Source organism: Labeo rohita, chromosome 3, assembly GCF_022985175.1.
Source record: "Labeo rohita strain BAU-BD-2019 chromosome 3, IGBB_LRoh.1.0, whole genome shotgun sequence".
In the NCBI taxonomy this organism is placed as follows: Eukaryota; Metazoa; Chordata; class Actinopteri; order Cypriniformes; family Cyprinidae; genus Labeo; species Labeo rohita.
In genome coordinates this window covers 8523275-8544660 of record NC_066871.1, presented here as the reverse complement: position 1 = coordinate 8544660, position 21386 = coordinate 8523275, and the positions used below count along the sequence as shown (strand labels likewise).

Below are 21386 nucleotides of genomic sequence, written 5' to 3'. Positions count from 1 at the left end.
GTTACGGTTAATCGAACATTAAAATCCCTGAATATTGAATGTACCATTCAAATTAGATATAAAATGGGTCACTGGAATAACTTAGAGAACAGTTAATCTATAATGATGTAGCACTAGTTTTGTGAATTGCGATACGTTACGAATAAATTTCTAAGTTAAACACAATTGCAGTTTTCAAGTTTGTGTATTTATCCATGTAACAATTTGATGGAAATACGAGATGTATTTTTCTCAGGGTTTTACAGGAGAACTGTAGAATAGCGAGAGATGTCCAATTTTCAAAGGAAACTGCAAATCACAGATTTATTAGCTCACAAGTCAAAATGAGGAAATCATTTATATTGCGAGGAAGAAACATATCCCTTATTTTGGTACAGTATGCATCGATATATAGAACAGCTTATATTCTAATTAGTGTTGAAATACTATACAATTTGCTGTCGATATAATACTTTGTGTATGTGTTGTCAACACAAGACCTTAAAACCATTTACTGGGAGTTCTGTGTTTAAGTTATGGAGGCTTCTTTATGGAATAGTTGTACGTTTTGACTGCGTGTAAGGCCAGAGAGGTTTTTCTTCACTAGAATTACTTAAGATGGTATTATTTATAATGCATAATCTTTCTCTTGTAGTGTATCATTTAAAAAATTGTTAACACTTGTCTACACTACAGCAGTTATGCAATGGTTTACAGAATTCATGGAATTATTTTTGTCATCTTGGGAATTAAATAATTTTTGATCTTTAACCTGCCTCCAGTGTTTTGTCTTCTTCTTTCCCCCCATGTACTTGTGAATCATCAGTTACAAAGTGGACTAAGAACATTTTGTGCAAGTTATAATCAAATTAAGAAATTCAATGTGACTCTTCTGGAGTTAGTATGCTACTTTAAAACAGACTTTTAAAAGACTTTTCTGCACTAGCAAGTTTAAGACACTCTTTTCATTGCTTTAACAGTGTGAAAACACGGCGAGAATGTCATGTGAAAATATAGAAAGCTAAATTTTTAGCACTAGGTACCTATTATGGAAAAACTCCTGGTTATGGTGGTGCTACGTGGTGATGACTGTCAAGACGGAGATCATCAAACAGGTAACGCAGCAATTTCACTGCCTGCAGGCACAGAAAAGTAAGGTACACTTTAAAAAAAAAAAGTCCATGGAAACTTTTAATTACACAAATGTTTTTTTATAGTGGAAAAACATTATTTAGACTCAATTTGTGTACTCGATTTTTAAAATTCGTTGATTGAAGTAGATTAACAGACAAAATACCAGAAGTATAATTCTGTTCTATTTACCTGTGTAGGTAAGTATGTGGGTTATTCTGTAATTGGCATTTCATAAAATTTAGAAAAAACTGTTCAATAACATTTTTTCCCCCAGTATCTTATTGAAAACATATTTAATTTTAATAATTCAATGCTTGCCAAACACAAGTTACTTCCCTTTTACTTTTAGTGAAAAAATGGTATTGTTATGGACAAATTAGGCAATGTGTAGAAATAACAATAAATCATAACAGGACAAATCTTTCTTGTTTCATTAGACAAACAGTCCTTACATTCCAACACTTGAAACTGAGATAATATTTCACCTATACATACCTGAAGATGTACTTTATATAATATATATATATATATATATATATATATATATATATATATATATATGTGTGTGTGTGTGTGTGTGTGTATATAAATATATGTATGTATGAATATATATGTATGTATATGTATGTATATATATGTGTATATATATATATGTATATATATATATATATATGTATGTATATGTATATATATATATATATATATATATGTGTGTGTGTGTGTGTGTGTGTATATATATATATATATATATATATATATATATATATATATATATATATATATATATAAAGAATTAAAAAAAAATGTTTAAATATTATAAGGGTGTAAAAATAAATCAATGTTTTAATGAGATTCAAACCATTTTTTTGTGTGTGAAAACAGTTAATAAACAGAGTTGACATGTTAAGTAACAGAATTGTAAAGTAACAGAATTCTACCTTGAAAACAGTTTGACAGTAACAGAATTGACATTTTAATTTATTTTTTGCCAAAAACTCCACTTGCTAGCATAAATGCTAAGAGCACATGGCACTAATGAAATCAGGCTTAAAAGACCTTTATATAACACAAAGTGTGATCAATGAAAAATTCAGTTTTCCTTTTAATATTGTGGTAACAGCTTTGACACTATAAAAATAACTCTTGGTGTAAGAACTTTTTAGATTAAAATATTTTCTCCGAGAGAGCACATTGACTTTTCAGTACTTCAGATCTTATCAGTGAGGGAAAGTTACATCATTTCCTGTATCTCGCATAGTTGTGGGTGATAATTCCACAAATTTAAAGGCAAAGTATGGTGCGGTAACAGAGTTGATGCAAGATTTACTGACACATTTTTATAAGAATTTGTACTTTTTTTAAGATAATGTTGTAGAATGAGGTAAATGACTCTTTAGGGCTTTTATAAATAAAATAAATGAAATATTACCAAAAGTACAATAAAATATTTTGATTATGATGGTAAAATGCACTGATTAAGTAGGACAATAAGAAATCATGATTTTCAGCTATAAAATCAGCTATAAATTCTTTTTGCAGAAGTTATTATATTGTTATGGACTGTAACATCTTGTAATTTCACAGTAAAAGCCACATGAACTTGAATATGTGGACATTTACATGTGTGGATCGTCTCAAACTCCATCTCTTTACATATTGTTGTGAGTTTGGGTTTATTATAACTTTCATCTGGGAACGCAACGTGTGCCATTTCATCAGATTTGTTAGGTAAATCATTTATAAACCTACTCAAACACAATATGCTAACTGTTCATCACAATTTCAAAATCAAAGTGTAAACCCTCACTCTGAGTTTACACGATTTAATGTCCACATATTCAAGAAATGACAGTGGCTGTAGCATTTCTGTCCTAAAGAAATGGCCAAATATTAAAGATTAACTGGACATTTGAATTAAATTGTTTAAATTGTTTAAGTTGTTTGGTCCATATTAAACAAGGGTTAGATCGCTTAGTAAAGTGTAAAAACAATCGTCAGGCCGTTGGCCCCCTCTGCAGTCATTTGTTATAATACGTAATATACGTTAGTCCTATTGTTTATAATACATAATATATTTTCACAGTTTTGTTCAATAAAACCATATCATTACTTACTTCCAATACTTCATTTGAACAAATTATTATTGCCTCATTGCTATTATATATGTGTGTTAAGTCATCTTAAAGTCTATTGTTCGAAAAATAACAAAATAATTGTTAGTGACAGCCCTACTTTAGATTATTAAAATGTTCAAAACGTCATTTTGCAACCTTTATTTTTAAGAGTGTAAGAAAAATGTTACAACTCACCCTACTTTCAGAGTTTGGGTAAAGAAGTTTCATTGTAACTCTTTTAAAGTCAGGTCTCTCCCTGCAAATGCTACAGAAAAAGAAAAATAGAACTGAGTTACGTATGGTTTATACTACTGACTTCTGTAACCTTTTACTTCTATTTCAGCTCAGCTTGTACCTCTCGAGAATGATATCGAAACACGTGACGGCATTGTCTGCTTGCAAAGCAATGATAAGACAGGGCCCCTCACGTAGAAGTGCTTCACCAGCAGAGGACCTCAGTAACTCTGATATGTGCTGTCTTTGTTTCTCATCTGGTGTGGAGAGCCTTCCGGCCACCAGGTGGCAGCCTGTCCTAAGCAGCCGCTGCAGGAGCTCTGAGTAGAGAGGAGGCTGATTCTGCCGCAGTAGGTTGGATGGTATCAGCAGGCAGGTGGTCTGACAAAGAGCACTGCGGACCAAAGGCCCTGCTGGCACCAAAACACAAATAAATAACAACTCTTTTTCTATCCTCATTACAAAGGTCGATCGCAGCTAGTAAAACATCAACAAGTTTCAGTTTATGTTTGTGTCATTGGCTCTGATGTTGTTGATAGAGGGGTGAGGAAGTGGAAAAATGCCTTGCCTTGATCAAATCCTAAAGAAAATTTAGTTTGAAGGGCATGCAGCTGTTCACGGTCCAAACTAGCTTCAGGATCTGAGTGCAAGCATGATATCTGAAATTCAGACAGAAGAGATGTTTAACTGTTCAACACCAACACATTTAGAGGGAGGAAAGACGAGTTACAGTACCTGCTCATGTCTCATGATTGAAGTTTCATTACAGCACACACCCTCTGGAAATAACAGTTTTATGTCTTCTACGGCTTTTCGATAAGACGGAGATCCTGTATGAAAACATACACCATGTCAATAAGCTTTGGCCAGATTGTTGACATTTGTTGAATTGTGTTAGAGTGCTAACCATAGATGCCATTGTGCAGCCTGTCAGCGCCAACACATAGTGTCTGATCTATAGTACGGGCTTCAACAGGATCCTCAGGGCCCATGAGCTCCAACAGTCTTTTTATTGCATTCACTCTCAGTAAACACAAAGCCAGCGATGGGCCTGATCTCAAGTACTGCAACTCCAGCTCTTCAGTAGGATCCTGATATTAAATAAGCGAAGACAAATAGTTTTTTATACTCAAGCTGAGCTATATTTTTAGTAAATGTCCTCTAGATATGTCCCCTTGTTAAAAAAACAACAACAACAACAACTGCACTTTATTGTATACAATGTCCTCCTGTACTTTAAATAGTAGTTCACTATAACTAGTTCACCCAAAAATGAAAATTCTGTCATTAATTACTGACCCTCATGTCGTTCTTGATGAAATCTGAGAGCTTTTTGACCCTGCATAGACAGCAGCGCAACTACCACATTTAAGGTCCAGAAAGGTAGTAAGGACATCGATAAAATAGTCCATGAGACATCATTGGTTCCACCTTAATTTTATGAAGCTTCGAGAATACTTTTTTGTGTGCAAAGAAAACAAAAATAACTACTTCATTCAACAATTTCACACACATGCATTGTGCATTTTAACAATGTTATGACATTTTAACGTCAGTCTTATTACCTTTTTGGACCTTTAATGTGGTAGTTGCATTGTTGTCTATGCAGATGCAGAAAGCTGCATTTTATCAAAAATATCTTAATTTGTGTTCTGAAGATGAACAAAGGTCTTACGGGTTTGGAACGACAAGAGTGTAAGTAATTAATAACAGAATTTTCATTAAATATATAAATATTAAAAGTATCTTTGCATTCGACCACTTGAGTCTACGTAAAAAAGAGTACAGTAAGTAAACATTTTAAAAAATGCAGTTTGTAATGTCAGATTAAAAATGTTTACTTTAAAGTACATTTAAAACTAGTTTTAATATTTTATCATGCTTTATAGAAGTACATTTATTTTCATGTCAACTAATGTACAAGAGTTTACGGAAATTACATCACAGTATATTTTAGGTTACCATAAATGTTTGTCAATACATTCTGTAGTACAATTATTGCAGAAGTACAGTACAGAAGTTATGATATAATGATAGTAATTCTATATATGAAGTCCTACTCAAGTGGGTCAAAAAATAACATGGAATTACACTACCAGACAAAAAAATTTTGAACAATAAGATTTTTAATGTTTTCTCATTTCTCTCTAATCTCTTCTGCTCACCAAGCCTGGTTTTATTTGATCCAAAATACAGCAAAAGCAGATATATTTTGAAATATGTTTTACTATTTAAAATAACTGCTTTCTTCTTGAATATATTTCAAAATGTAATTTATTCCTGTGATCAAAGCTACATTTTCAGCATCATTACTCCAGTCTTTAAAGTCACATGGTCCTTCAGAAATCATTCTAATATGCTGATATGCTGTTCAAGAAACATATTATTATTATTATTATCATCATCATCAATATTTAAAACAGTTGAGTACATTTTTTTACGATTCTTTGATGAATAGAAAGATCCAAAGATCTGTATTTATCTGAAATAAAAAGCTTTTGATTTTAGAAATTAATACTTTTATTTAGAAATAGAAAGGATGCTTTAAATTGATCAAAAGTGATGATCAAGACATTTATAGAGTTACAAAAGAATACTATTTCAATACTATTGCTGTTCTTCTGAACTTTATATACATCAAAGAAACCTAAAAAAATCTACTCAGCTGTTTTCAACATAATGTTTTTTTGAGCAGCAAATCAGAATATTAGAATGATTTCTGAAGGATCATGTGGCAGTTAAAAACTCAGCTTTAAAATCACAGGAATAAATTAAATTTTAAAATATATTCAAATAGAAAACAGTTCTTTTAAATAGTAAAGATATTTCAAAATTGTACTGTTTTTGCTGTACTGTGGATTAAATGAATGCAGGCTTACTTATTTAAAAAACATTAACAATCTTACTGTCCAAAAACTTTTGACTGGTAGTGTAAGTGTCCGAAAGCATTATATTAAGTTTGCACTTAAAGGGATAGTTCACACAAAAATAAAAATACTCTAATTAATTACTCACCCTCATGTTGTTCCAAACCCGTAAGACTTTCATTCATCTTTAGAACACAAATTAAGATATTTTTGATGAAATCCAAAAGCTTTCTGACCCTGCATAGACATCCATGCAACTATCACACTTAAGGCACAGAAAGGTAGAAAGGACATTGATAAAATAGCGTTTTAACAATGTTATTACTTTTAACATGAGTCTTACTACCTTCCTGGGCCTTAAACGTGGTAGCTGTCTATGCAGGGTCAGATAGCTCATCAAATTTAATCAAAAATATCTTAATTTGTGTTCTGAAGATCAACAAAAGTCTTACAGGTTTAGAACGACATGAGGGTCAGTAATTAATGACAGAATTTTCATTGTTGGGTGAACTATCCCTTTAAGTAACTAAAAGTACACCAAAATGTACTTCTTTTACACAAGGACTAGAATGTGATTATTTGTTCTTTTTAGAATATTTGAAAAGAGGAGGACAGCATGACCTGTTGCTCTGGTGGATGAATCAGTGCATTTGCCATGCTCGAGTCCAGTAGAAGCACACGTAAGCCCACTAGAGTATATCCGTTGTGTTTGATTGTGGTGAGAATTTTACCAAAGCGGTGGCTCCAGGCTCCGGGCTTGAACAGAGCTAGAGTCAAAAGTGGCTCTGGGCCTGCAGAGTACAGAGGAAGGAAGTTGAGAGAAAAGGCCTCAAAAAAAGAACATGTTCTGAGAAGACATCACTTACCCACTGCCATGTAACTGTAAAGCGACTGACTTCTGAGACCTGTGGGTTGTCGGAGATTGACAGTCAGTTCCCAGAGCGCACAGGGGGGAAATATATTTTGACTTGGTTTTATACATACCATGAGTGTCAATGTAATGAGGCGGTAAGAATTTCAATGATGGACGACTAGTGTGATCTGAAGATGAAGGAATTTTAGATTAAGCAAACCACTTTTGATGCAAAAGTAAAAGAGTCATCCTTACAAAACTGGTATTATCTACTTGAATCCTCACCAGGGACCAATTCCGCCTCAGAGAAGAAGAGACAGGTCTGTCTGAAAGCTGTCTCAGGTGTGGGGGACATCAATGCATGCAGGTTTCCTGGATAAGTTAGTGGTAAAAGTCTACGCAGGGTGATAAATGCCCTCACCCTTCTCAGAGCCAAGACCAGGGCAGGAGTGGATGTCAAGCTCTGCACACTGCTATGCCACTCTTTTTCTCCAATCTCAAATGGACTCAACTCTTGCGCCTGTCGCAGAGATAGCTTGGGCTCCCACTTTAGTGCCAGCAACTCAAATCCCTCTTGTCCTGTTTGTACAAGACAAGAGAGATTGTTGGTGTTGATTCTTTTGGTGGTTTACTGAACCAAGTATACAGGTACAATTGTGAAGGTGTAGTTTTAGGTTAGGAATGCTCCATTTCTGCTCCAGGAGAGCCACTTTCCTAAAGCGTTCAATGCAAATACACCTGCCTGGCTATTTCTAGTAATTCAGAGCTAAACTGTGCTGGAAGGTGGCACTCGTGGAGCAGGATTGTACATCTCTGTTTCAGGTAGATGTCATGTACCTGGTCCATCTCCCCTGAGAACCTTATGAAGAAAGTCCATTTCTTTCTCCACAATGTTTTGACCAGTCAGTGTGAGAACAACCACCTGCTCTGCCTCCGGACATGAGGGATATGCGTGTTTGGACAAGACCATGTGGCTACACTCCGGCACTGTCCACATGAGCCCACCTGTAGGACATCAAGTAAATATCAAAAACGCTCTGATGTTAAGCGGACAAATCATGAAAATGCAAAGTAATGTATATACCCAGAACATTGTGGTGGTTTTTAGAGTAGGCAACAGTGTGAAAGCAGACATGTGGATCCAGAACATCTGTGAATCTTGAACGGATCGATCCGATAAGGCCTTGTGTGGCAAGCTCATTCATCAAACCTTTATCAGGCAAAGACAAGGGACACTAACAGGATTAGTTTACTTCCAGAATAAAAATTTCCTCATAATTTCTCCATGTAGTGGACCGATGGTGGCCAACGAGTTAAAGGTCCAAATTGCAGTTTCAATGCAGCTTCAAAGGGCCCTACACGATCCCAGTCGAGGAATAAGGCTCTTATCTAGTGCAAGAAGCTGCACTAGATTTGGACCTTCAATTTGGACCTTCAACCCACTGGCTCCCACTGAAGTCCGTTATATGGAGAAAAATCCCGGAATGTTTTCCTCAAAAACATTCATTTCTTTTCGACTGAAGAAAGAAAGACATGAACATCTTGAATGACATGGGGTGAGTTATCAGGAAATTTTTATACTTGAAGTGAATTAATTCTTTCATTCTTGGAGCACTTCTGTACAGCTTCACATATGGTAGTATCTATGCTATCTGGATGCTCTACCTATCAGCAGTCTGGAGCAGTGTTTAACTGCACTTTCTCTCCTCATGAGCAGCACCAGGCAATGAGAGGACAGCTCAACCTGTTCTCCAGCCAGAAACACTGTGGGAGCGTGACAGAATGCTGCTACCTAACGGAGACAGACAGCATTTCCAGACAAACGCAATCAGCATCAATGTCATGGTAGTGTCCCGCTCTCAGTTTCAATGTATCTCTGTACATGTAAAGCCTCACTGTTGGGTTTATTCACCTGCTTTGTGGTGAGTCCTAAAGATTGAGCTTGTTTCTTGGAGATCTGCACTCTTTGAAGTCCCAACAGACTGAAGCCTGTTTTTGCACATGTAGATATTATATAGCTGTAACAGCGTGGTCCAACCACAGGAGACACAAGGAGAAATATATCCCCTGTATGGGGGCAAAGGGAAAGAGGTAGAAAGTTCGATTTTTTAGATGTTAGACACGTTTATAATAAGACAGCTTTTATTCTCTAGTCACCTTTCACTGTGGCACATAAAGTTGCCGGAGAAGAGGTCAGAACATGGGAACATCTCACTCCAGAGTCACCAGAGTCCTGGATCCTGTTAATAGACTCAGCAGGTAGTTCAAAGAAATAGTTCACCAAAAATGGAAAATTAGTTATAATTTACTCGTTCCAAACTTGTATAACTTTCTTTTTATGAAACACTAAAGATAAGATTTGGAAGAATCTTTCAAATGAAGCGTCTGAAGCGATCACTTTGTGTGATGAATTTGAAATTTAAACCTATATTTGATGTAATCAGCTGATTAATGTTTTGATTTGAAAGTAAATAAAGGTTTATAGGGATAGTTCACCCAAAAATTTTAATTTTGTCATTATTTATTCACCATCATGTCGCTCCAAACCTGTAAGACCTTTGTTCCCCATCGGAACACAAATTAAGATTTTTTTAATGCAATTCGAGAGCTTTCTGACATGTTCAAGGCCCAGAAAGGTAATAAGGGACATTGTTAAAATAGTCCATGTGATGTCAGTGGTTCAACTGTGATTTTCCGAAGCATGCACTGTGGAACTGTCATGAACGTGCATCAAAGACTGACACAGAAGAGAATAATTTGTTAAACAAAGTAGTTATTTTTGTGTTCTTTGTGCACAAAGTGTATTCTTGTAGCTAGCTTCATAACATTATGGTTAAACCACTGATATCACATGGATTATTTTAACAATGTCCTTACTACTTTTCTGGGCTATGAATGTGGTAGTTGCGTTGCTGTCTATACAGGGTCAGAAAGCTCTCGGATTTCATCAAAAATATCTTAATTTGTTTTCAGAAGATGAACAAAGGTCTCACAAATCTGGAAAAACATGGGGGTGAGTAATTAATGACAGATTTTTCATTTTTGGGTGAACTATTCCTATAAATGTTCATCTGTTCATCATGTAAAGTGACTCTGTCACTTCAAAAGACTTGCCTGTTGAATTGTATAGATTATTTCATGCTTATTTGGCTTCCATTGACTTTCATAAAATGGACTAAAGCAGCTGAAAGGTTCTTTGGAAATTTTCTTTGTATTTTGCATATGAAGACAATCATACAAGTTTGTCAAAGTATTATAGTGTCAAGGAATACTAACGTTGACAGGGTGTTTTTTGCTATTCTACCACCAAACCACAAGCAGAGCCCCAGATGTACAAGACTGGCAAGACGGGGTGAGTAGAGCAAGAGCTGGTCTTGACTGTGACCGTACAGGGCGTTGATGGATGCTGGATCTGTCCGCCTTGCCAGCTGGGGGTCTGATGGCCCTGTGATCTCCTGCCACACTGAGTTAGCGTGAGGACCCCGGAAAGCTATGATGAGCACTGGCTGATAAGAACGTCCCCTTTCATGCATAACTGACTTGCCGACTGGAAGGCAGTATATGTATTAACCCATGCAATTTGCATACATGTTGTGTAATTATAGTGGGAGATGATATGTACCTGCGAAGTGCGTCAGCAGCTCTTGGGGTGGGTAGAGGAAACGGATACCACATACATCTAGACTTGATCTCCACATAAGCTCAAGTGTGTGATGCATTGCAAGTGGATTAAGAAACAGTGCCCTGCCTATCAGAACAAGTGCTGTCTGAAAAAAAAAAAAAACTTAATATAAAAAAACTGTTCACTGAAAGATACAATGCCATTTTCGAATGACTCTTTCACCTTAGTATGACACTCCTGAGATACTGTGGCTTCTGCACTTTGACATTTTTGGTTTTCTGTTTCCAAAGTTTGCCAGTAGAATCCTGGGGTCATACTGAAGACCTGTTCAACAGCCTGAAACAAAGTGCTTTAAATGTTTAGATAAAACATCTCAATCACAGTAAACATAATGGATGCATTAGTCATATAAGACCTCTCGATTTGGGTTGACAGAGATGAAGCACTCCAGGTAAGATGAGGGCAAGTGGACACGGGTAGAATAAGCCTGTTCCTCCAGCAAATGATTAAGCTGTGGTACCCAGAATGCAACAGTCTTCAATGGCGTCTGAGCAAAGAACTTGCACACTCGTCTGTAAAACATGCTCTTGTCGCTATCCACCTTCCTCATCTATAAGCAAAAATATTCCAGTGTAAATTTGAATACTAGTCCAATACGACTTTATTTTTTAAAATAATGGTTGAATGCAGAATCCACTTTCACTAGCCAAGTATTTAATAAAAATATGCCAAGGACTGTGCGTCAAACTCACCCTGGATTTTCTACAGCCAGTTCGATCATCCTCAAGAGACATGGCACAGATGTACAAGGCCAAGCCATCTTCCTTATAAAACTGCTGTAGCCCAGCCACCCAAAAAGGGGCATCAAGTTTGTCATCTTTTCTCCCACATGTTTTAGGATCAGTCTATCACAAAACAGGTAACAGAAAGATTAAATGTAGCATAAAATGTCAAATATTTTTTACTGCCAAAGATTACTGTATTTCTGTACAAAATAACAGACACACCAAAGACATGAACCATGCTATCAGTGCATTGTAAACATGTGATTTGATCAAGGCTGAATCCATTGACTGGGTTCTTCTCTGTGTTCTTCCAGCCACCATCCCAGGACTGCATAAGGGCACAGTCAGGAGCAAACAGTCCTTTATCTGTAGATCTGGAAGTAGAGTGTTCACAGAAGGAAGGTAGGATGCTTCCTAAGAGAAGTAAGTACAACAGTGTTACTGTAAATATGAGAACAATATTCAAATGTGACCCTAGACCACAAGACCAGTCATAAGGGTCAATTTTTGTCAATTGAGATTTATACATCAGCTTTTAACTGATGTATGGTTTGTTAGGATATTACAAAACAAAAAATAAGTTTTGATATATTTACGGTAGGAAATTTACAAAATATCTTCATGGAACATGATCTTTACATAATACAAATATTCCTGTGCTATTTACAACTGGTTTTGTGGTCCAGGGTCACAATTATTACTATAGATGAACAGGTAATAACTCACAGGATCATAAAGAATATCAGTCCTCTCAGCAGCTTCCTCACAGTTATTAGCAGAATATTGAGGTCTGAATGTTTGCAAGAGCTTCAGATCCTTCTGCCATCTGATTTTATGACTGTGTTGCTCTCTGTATGCATAGTCATACAATTATTACAGTAGTTTATGCATGTTCCTTAGAGTGAAGTAAATGTAAGTATACTATGTACCTTTGCTTGTTTTGAGCAGCTGGATTATGAGAAGATGGAGTACACTGTTTATGTTGGTCAAGTTTCACAGTAGGACACTGAACACCAGGTTTACTGCAGCTAGTTTCAGAATTACGAAGCTGGTTTTTCTTTATACTTTTCCCTGAAGAGTTTTTCTGCCTAGCCTCAGCAAAATCTTGTGGATTTCTCCAGCTCCCAGACATCTCTAACATACTTTTATCTGGCTTTCTCATGTTTCTGAGTAATAAAATCTTCCCAGAAAATCCTCTAGAAGTGAAAAATAAATATGCATTATAACTGAGGTTATAAGATGTGATGGCTTTAAAAGAAGAGTATATTTCATCAGCCATTCATTAATTAGAACAGAAATGTGACCAAGGACCACAAAACCAGTCAAAAAGGTAAATTTCTTTTTTAAAAAAAATTGAGAAGTATACATCATCCATCTGAATAAAAATAAATAAGCTAAATAAGCTAAATAAGCATTCCATGGTCTGTTAGGACAATAGTTGGCCAAGATACAACTATTGGAAAATCAGGAATCTGAGAGTGCAAAACAATTTAAATATTGAGAAAATCACCTTTAAAGTTCTTAGCAATGCACATTACTAATCAAAAATTACGTTTTTATATATTTACAGTAGGAAATTTAATATCTTCATGGAACATGGTCTTTACTTAATATTCTAATGATATTTGGCATAAAAGAAAAATCAATAATTTTGACCCATACAATGTATTGTTGGCTATTGCTACATATATACCAATGCTACTTATGACTGGTTTTGTGGTCCAGGGTCACAAATGTATTTTTTCTAGATTAATAAGTTTGTAATGTATTAAAACAAGGTTCTCAGCAGGTATTTAAAACTTTTTATTAATATTTTATGTTGGGATATAAGTTTTTTATGTGATCTTAGGGATTTATGTGATATCTTACCTTTTCTGTCCATTTGCTCCTGAATTTGTGTTAGACGTCTTTTTAGTGGAGCTCATTTCCTTGTCTGGGTTTGCAGGACTTATGACACTGTTACTCTGGCTAATGACTGATTGTTTTGTTTGAAATGCATTGTTGCGCAAATCAATATATATGGTAGGAGATTCTTGATAGTGTTGTAATTGTGCTGAGGTCCCTTTAAAGTCTGCCTCATTCATCTGTCTCTCAGCACATCTGGGAAAAGTCAAACGCATTTAACCTGCAGTACAGTAATCTGTTAAGGTGAGAATATATACTACTGTTCAAAAGTTTGGGGTTTGAAAGTTTTATTTTAAAGTTTTTGAAATAAGTCTCATGCTAATTTCTTCTTATTATCAATCTACTGCATTTACTTGAAATACAAGTGTTTTGTAACATTGTAAATATTTTTACTGCCACTTCTAATCAGTTTAATCCAGTCTTGCTGAATAAAAGTATTAATTTCTTTCAGTCAATCAGTTAAAAAAAAAAAAAAAAAAAAAAAAAAAAAAAAAAACTGACCCCAAACTTTTAAATGTGATCTAAATGTAGAGACGGTATAACACCTGATGGTACCTGAGGGATGATTCTTGTATATTACTGGTTTTTCCAGAAGAAACATTTGTCTTTATTTCCATCTCATTTACTTTCTTCTCACAAAAAGCAACCAGCTGCTTCATTAAATCATTTGCATGCATTCCACTGTCATTGCCTGTAACAAAAAAAAGCTGTTTTCCCCTTATGTTCGTCTAAAATATATGCAGCCTGAATGTGTAAAAGTGACTGCAATCCAACCTTTGAGTGTATCAGACTGAATTGGCTTGACAAGAGGTTTGTGTTGCCGTAGAGTCTGAAGGACTTGGTCAAGATCCCAGGTATCAAGAGGCTGTTGAGATAATTTGTTACAAAGCTTTACTGAATAGCTCTAGCGTAAAAATGTGATTAAACAGAATCTAACTTACTGTCAGTGATAAAACTGGACAGAACTGGGACTCTGTCCAATTAGTCTTGTTTGCTTTTTGTTGCAAAGGCACAGTGTGCTCTGTTTTACGGGGCACTTTTTCATTCAGTAACTCTTCTGTTTTGTGACCCACAGGAAGCTATGGATTAAAGTCACATTTTGGTCATTATTAGTCCAGGAAGTGAATGGCTGTGATACAGATTTGAATAGATGCTAAGACATTGTGATCACACACACACCTCGACTTTTGGACACTCTAAGTTCACACTGCTTCCTTTCGGCAAGTGAATCACTGGTGGTTGCTGAAGAACAGATATCTCTCCCTCATTGTCTGACTGTAGGGTGAAATGTGAAGTTCAGCTGTGTTTAGTTAGCCCTCAGTATTTGAGGGCTTGTGAGATTTAAATCATAACTCGCCTGTATCTCACTGACTTGGTCGAAAATTATCATTACAACTATAAACAATGTTAATATAACGATAAAGACACGTGTGAAGGAGTGTCATCAGAAAACGCAGTAATTTGAACTTACTGATGACAGGTCAGAGTCAAGGGATGGTGTCTTGGATATAATGTCGTCGAGATGCAAATTCCTCTGCATTTCTGAGTGTGTTTGGCTGGTGCGTATTTTTCCTCTCAAAATACTGTAGTAAACAACAGCTGCACGTTGACTCTTTTAAGCCTAAATGCGGTCTGACGTTCAGACGCCAACGAACAAAACTGTAGTTGTCATGGCGACCGAACGCGCTGCAGACACCGCTTTGTTTCTGTCAAGGAAATGTTTTGGCGCGAAACTTGCTAATCGAGTTCTTACTGTTGAATTATTATAGTAGTAGTAGTAGTTTTTTAAAACGAAAAAGTATTGTTTTTTGTTTGTTTGTTTTAGATTAGTTTGAATTTTGAAAATCCATCATATGATTACGTTTATAGCTTCATAAAACTTTGCATTAATGTTTGTTATAATTATACTGAAAAACAGGACTGTTCCTCATGATTGTTGTGACTGATCTCCAAAACTGATAAACTCTTAATAAAGCATTGTAAATTCTTTATTGGCAAAAACAAATTTCATTTTACCTAGATCGTCTTTTATAGATTTAGCTTATTGTTAAATTTCTTAAACTCATTGATAACAATAAGAATAGGCCTAACAAGTTTAAGGCTTATGATAATATATTTGTGATTGAGTCATTGAAGTGTTATCCTGTTGTTTTTTCTTTCCTTTATGTTATTTTATTTCAATGCAGTGCTGTTTCTTGTTTTTTTCGCTATAAAAAAAACTTTTGATACAGTTTATGAATACGAACAACACTGTCTGTGAAGAGCATAAGCTAAGATGAAATATAAGACGTGTGAAAAAAATAAACAAATATCACTTGTGATATTTCCAGTCAAGCTGTAATTTTGTCATATTGTGAAAAAGGTGTGAAAATATTTTTGATAGCCTATTATTTAGGATACACAACATACTATGACACAGCAAAATAAAACTGAAATGTGGTGGAAAGACATTGGAGGGGAACAGTGTTTGTTTATGACCGTTTAGAAACCAAAAAGAAAAAGAAAAAATAGAATTCTCCAGAACCGCAACATTCAAAAATAATTCAATAATTCATATGGTGAAAACCCTGTAGGTTATTTGGCTAATTTGGGGAACTTAAGTAAAATTACATTGCAATTTAAAATAATTGTATTTGTTATTTAAGTATTTGATCATTTTATATTATTTCTGTTCTGAAGAAGTGGTGTCTAAAAAATAGTGAATTGACTACTGATTGTATGCTCAAAACTGAAGATGTTGCTCAGAGGTCTTTGGACTTAGAGCATGGATCAATATTATGTGCATATATCCATATTTGGGCTTGGTTTATCAGACTTAGCATTTGCACAATGTCCTCTTTCATGTTTATATAGTGACCACAAACAAACATATTTTGTTTGATTTTGAAGGAAGAGCTGGACATACTAAAAAACAATCAAGTCATAATACTTTGTTACTTTTGATACTTGTTTGTACATAAATTATTTTTCAAATATTTAAAGAACATCTATATGTTATTTACGAAAAAGTACATTTTTTCAAAAATATATCAATTTAAATGTCACTTTTTACCACCTAACATTTTTCAGTAGCCTTTATTTAAATTTATTTCCAAAAAATATATTTACCTGAATATATCAACACAAATGATCATCAAATAACATTGTTATTTTTACATGACTTGTATTAAGAACAACAGCCTATCATGTATCTTTAAGAGCATTTCTTGAGATAAATAAGTCATGAATTGAAGCTCTGACGTGAATTTGAATTATGATGACTGAATAGAAAACGTAATCTGTGGTGTAGCAGAATTAATACTTTTTGATTTAACAGTCCCGAAAATGTTCACTGCCGACGTTCCGTAGGTCAAGTCCAGAAACGCTGGGTGGGCTGGCACATGTGATGTTATTGTATATTGTGACAAGTGTATGGGGCTCCTCACCTTCCCCAAGCATTTCAACCTGTAGTGGAACCACCTGTGGCTTCTGTAGAATGAAATCTCGAAAGGGTTTAGCACTACAGTCACATTTCCAGTTGTTACCTGAGAGCCAGAGCTGATCCAAGCCATCAGGTATAGAAGCTGGAAGGTTGACCAGTACATTGTCTTTCAGGTTCAAGTATCGCAAACGTGGCAGCATGTATATGGTTGCATTAAGTATCAACTCCATCTTGTTTCCAGAGAGATCCAGCCAAGACAGGTGTTGCAGAGGCAGTAAGGCCTCAGCTGGAAGACTGCGAAGTAAATTTCCTGCCAGCAGCAGGTAATCAAGGTTCTTCAGGCCATTAAATGTATGGGAGCTGATGGATGTTAACTGGTTGAACCTTAAATCAAGCTGTTGCAGTCCTTGTAGGTCCACAAAACTCTGACGCTCAATTATAGAGATGTTGTTGTGTTGTAGGAAGAGGCGACGAAGACCTGTTAGACTGGTGAAACTTTGCGCTGAGACTTTTGTCAGACAGCTTCTATCAAGATGAATACTGTGGAGCTTCGACAGACCTTTGAAAATTTGATCCGGTAGGCTTTGAAAACAGCTGCCAGTAAGTTTTATCACAGCAAGATGATTCAGACCCATAAATGAGCCCATGCGTGCCTCTTGTAGATGATTGTTCTCCAAGTTCAAAACCTCTAGATTACCCAGTCCTTCAAAAACTTTCACTCCCAAAGCTCGAATCTGGTTGTGGCAAAGGCAGAGCTCCTCGAGATACTGCAGGTCACGAAAAGTCCCAGATCTTAGGTTACCGATTGAGTTATTTGACAGGTGAAGCACATGTAGGCTGTGCAGACCAAGGAACGTTTCATCGTGAAGTGCAGATAGACGATTTCTGCTGAGGTCCAACCATCTCAAAGATTTCATGCCTACAAATGCCCTAGGTGCCACCGTCACTATCTGGTTTTGGGTCAGATAAAGCTTCTGCAGCTTTGGTAGTTTCAGAAACACATTTGCCTTGATAACTTTCAGATAGTTTCCAGTTAGATCCAATTCTTTGAGCTCAGTGAGACCCTGAAACAGCTGTGGTTGGAGATACACCAGGCGATTCCCAGCAAGAACCAACTCTCGTAATCCGTGTAGATCCTGGAAGCCCGTCTCGGGCAGGACAGACAGTGAATTCCATCCTAGGTTCAACAACCACATGTGACTGAGTCCAGCGAACAACTTGTCATCTATTCGAGACAGCTGGTTATTGTTGAGACTGAGGGATGCAAGGTTGGGTGTGCCCTGAAAGACTATGCCAGGTAATGAACGGATGTTGTTCCTCTCAAGATGCAGGTGAGCAAGGGAATTCAGACCTCTGAATACGTGGCCATCAAGGGACACCAGCAAACTGCTCTGTAGGTTCAGGAACTCCAGATTGGACAGCTTTTCGAAAGCAGCCGCCGGTAAGGTAGTGAACAGGTTTCCGTCCAGCCATAGGGAGCGTGTCGATAGAGGGATGTCGGAGGGAACCTGGGTGAAGTTCCGTGTGCTGCAGTAGACGTTGAGCTCTAAGCTGTAGTCATCTTGGATACAGGTGCATCCCTTTGAGCATTGGCCAGTGGGTTCCTCTGAGGGCTTTGGATCTACCGAGAGCCTCGGCTCCTCTGAGGGTCGGGATTCGTCTTTGTTGGGGGCTGTCAGCACCACTGATGTCCCCAACGTGTACAACATTAGCAGTACAAAGGGGTTCATTCCAACTAAGAGATCAAAATATCAACATTAAACACTAGCATGGCAACAAAACACCTATCCACATATATACTTTTATTAACATCTGTAAAAATTATTCCAGACATTCAGATTATCACACTATTATATCACTGTTCTCAATGATTCTAATTCAGAATCGCACAAACCTTCAGAGAACATCTGTGGGAAAACAGATACAGATTTTTTAAAAATAACAGATTTGATTGCTTTCAAATGAGATGGATTTGGCTCTACCGTTTTAGTGCAGCAGTTCAGCAGGCGTTCACTAGAAGAGTGGCATGTGTGTGATCTGAACCACCTCTGCTCCTATATATCACCTAGGAAAAGACACACAGTGCTCTGGACAGAATTAACCTCTTCATTTCTGCTGTTTTCATTTTCATTTTGCTGCTCTTTGCAGTTTCATCATTTGAACATCACATTAATTCTAGCAAAAGCTTGTTATAGTTACTATTTTTATTTTTTACTCTTGACAATTGTTTACTGAGATGCATGATATGAGTATATATATATATGTGACCCTGGATCTCAAAACCAAATTGCTAACAATACATTGTATAGGTCAAAATTATATTTTTTTCTTTTATGCCAAAAATCATTAGGATATTAAGTAAAGATCATGTTCCATGAAGATATTTTGTAAATTTCCTACAGTAAATATATCAAAACGTAATTTTCGATTAGTAATATGCATTGCTAATAACTTAATTTGGATCAATTTAAAGGGAATTTTTCTAGATTGTTGTTCATAGTTGTATCTTGGCCAAATACTGTCCTATCATAACAAACCACACATCAATGGAAAGCTTATTTATTCAGCTTTTAGATTATGTATAAATCTCAATCTTCAAAAAATTGACCCTTATGACTGGTTTTGTGATCCAGGGTCACATACATGAAATGTATTTGTTTGTAGACAACAGTGTCTTAGCTGAAATGATAAAACTTTTAGATTGCATTTATTCAACATGTTTTGTTTAAAATTAGTACTTTAAATTGCATCGCTGATTGTCAATGCATTTTCACAGAATTTTCTATCTAATACTCCCACACGTTTTAGACGAAAATCCTTTGACTTTCTCTGAATAGTGTTCCAAAGTTCATGTAGATCTGCCGAGCCATCAGTGACATTTAACAGATGGTACTTACTCCGGTTGTGGTTATCTGTTGGAAGATATCCAACTCTAAAAGTTATTGCTAAAGAACTAAAGCTAAAGAGCGAGGACTGGAGTCATATTGTCTGTTTTCTGATTTTAGATCGAAGCAGCGAAGAGAATGATATTAATAACACTGATTTATTAAAAGTATTTATTTGAAGAACTTGTGCTAGGCATTCAAAGAATGTTAGGAAGTGGGAACTACTGTAAAGGCAAACAGAGATAGGACCCTGCTCTAGCAAACACTGCAGTCCTCAGTTCCCATACACAAATCAATATAGACATTCTCATTCACATACAGTAATTTTTAAACGCAGCGGTTGTTTTCTGTCATAGGGTTAATGACCACTAGTAGAACTTGTTGACCCAGAGATATGCTGAAATAGATATAATCAGGCGGATACCGGCTCACTAAAGAAGAATGATTGTTCAGTGCACTGTTTTGTTTTCAGGGCAATAGCGGTGGAACAGATTTTCTGCTCTCAAGATTTTGGATGTGTGTCAGAAGTTGATTTAAAAAAATAAACTCACCCTGATTAATATTCACAGGAGTAACACGTCTGACTACATAATTAGGCTCTGGAAAAATAACTATTAATCTACAGCAGACTTCTTGTTTTGTATTTTAAGACACATTACCATAAAATCACCAGTAGAGGGAAGTACAGTCTTTTGTTCACAAGATTTCATCAAGTTAAGCTGAGTTACCTCCAAGAAATCTACATATTTTCTGCTGCATTATGTGTTATCATAAAATGTGTCAATCTTGCCAATGAAAAAGCCATGAACATTTTAAAACAACACCTTTCCTTTTTAAGTAAAATTATTAATGACTATTTTCACTATTAACTTCCATGTTGAAAGCAGGGCTGATAATGGTTGATTAAGCTTACCTTGCCTCAGGTCTGTTTTCCATCACTTTCCATTGGCTGTTGTAATGTTCCTTCTCTATAAATGTGCATCTGCTGAGGACAAAGTTGTACCCGACAGTCAAAAAAAAAGTTTCTTCCTTCTCAAAAACAGAAAGGGCTTACATATTCATGAAGAATATGCAAAGGAACAGCTCAAGTATGGAAAGCAGTCAGTACTAGAGGGTAATCTGCCACACTGTGGCTTTTAATGATTGCTTCTCCCCTGACAAACAGCTCTAATTGGCTCAGTTTCCTACAGTCAATGATATACAAAGGTTTGGAGCTTTGTCATTTGGCTGTGGCTCACCATGAGCACAAGAGGTGTCAGGATGAATGACAGTGCCAGCTGCTCAAACACACTCTCTCTGCCTGTTCAGCGAAGGTGCCGCTCAGCGCTGTAGGCACGCTTCACAAACGGCCACCAACGTCAACCAGCTGAGCTAACTAGTGCTGGACATTCAGCGCTGTGGAGGTGAGGAGGTGAGCAGGCCTAAAGGGCAGGCCCGGGTCCAGAAATTAGATGAAGGGTGGGCCAAGTGGTAAATACATACATTATTTTAATACATAGATAGTGTGTTAAAAGCACATTTTAGTTTATAGGGCCTATTAATAATGTCTTAAAATAGCACAGCTGAGAACACTATAGATGGTCTTTA

The 21386-nt window shown here is 36.2% G+C and overlaps 2 protein-coding genes across 4 annotated transcripts in view; both read right to left on the bottom strand.

The window, feature by feature from the left end:
* The window catches only part of LOC127155856 (dynein axonemal assembly factor 8), a 29744-nt gene extending 13344 nt beyond the window's left edge, over positions 1-16400 (bottom strand). The window contains exons 1-29 of one of the 2 annotated variants that reach the window (XM_051098407.1): positions 14965-16400; positions 14673-14768; positions 14435-14572; positions 14268-14358; positions 14049-14184; positions 13458-13688; positions 12518-12784; positions 12315-12438; positions 11811-12002; positions 11556-11708; positions 11219-11413; positions 11026-11139; positions 10804-10948; positions 10458-10728; positions 9339-9421; positions 9094-9248; positions 8847-8973; positions 8266-8391; positions 8019-8186; positions 7467-7760; positions 7313-7369; positions 7195-7233; positions 6950-7119; positions 4369-4552; positions 4197-4291; positions 4030-4120; positions 3583-3871; positions 3423-3492; positions 1023-1115 (exon numbers count right to left, since the gene is read on the bottom strand). In XM_051098407.1, the coding sequence (XP_050954364.1) occupies positions 1044-1115; positions 3423-3492; positions 3583-3871; positions 4030-4120; positions 4197-4291; positions 4369-4552; positions 6950-7119; positions 7195-7233; positions 7313-7369; positions 7467-7760; positions 8019-8186; positions 8266-8391; positions 8847-8973; positions 9094-9248; positions 9339-9421; positions 10458-10728; positions 10804-10948; positions 11026-11139; positions 11219-11413; positions 11556-11708; positions 11811-12002; positions 12315-12438; positions 12518-12784; positions 13458-13688; positions 14049-14184; positions 14268-14358; positions 14435-14572; positions 14673-14768; positions 14965-15033 (4242 nt within the window). In that variant the 5' untranslated portion in view covers positions 15034-16400 and the 3' untranslated portion in view covers positions 1023-1043. Of the gene's footprint in view, positions 1-411; positions 1116-3422; positions 3493-3582; positions 3872-4029; positions 4121-4196; positions 4292-4368; positions 4553-6949; positions 7120-7194; positions 7234-7312; positions 7370-7466; positions 7761-8018; positions 8187-8265; positions 8392-8846; positions 8974-9093; positions 9249-9338; positions 9422-10457; positions 10729-10803; positions 10949-11025; positions 11140-11218; positions 11414-11555; positions 11709-11810; positions 12003-12314; positions 12439-12517; positions 12785-13457; positions 13689-14048; positions 14185-14267; positions 14359-14434; positions 14573-14672; positions 14769-14964 lie in introns of those variants that run through there. The other variant, XM_051098399.1, reaches the window with a different exon arrangement.
* A 152-nt stretch (positions 16401-16552) lies between these two features.
* igfals (insulin-like growth factor binding protein, acid labile subunit) lies at positions 16553-18990 on the bottom strand. 2 transcript variants are annotated; one of them, XM_051098452.1, is made up of 2 exons: positions 18897-18990; positions 16553-18649 (listed from the first exon to the last, which is right to left on the bottom strand). In XM_051098452.1, the coding sequence occupies exon 2, from the start codon at positions 18642-18644 to the stop codon at positions 16803-16805; it is 1842 nt and encodes a 613-aa protein (XP_050954409.1). In that variant the 5' UTR covers positions 18645-18649; positions 18897-18990; the 3' UTR covers positions 16553-16802. The 2 variants fall into 2 exon arrangements, with proteins under 2 accessions (XP_050954409.1, XP_050954399.1); XM_051098442.1 differs by having other exon boundaries at positions 18809-18937.
* Positions 18991-21386: the final 2396 nt, after the last annotated feature.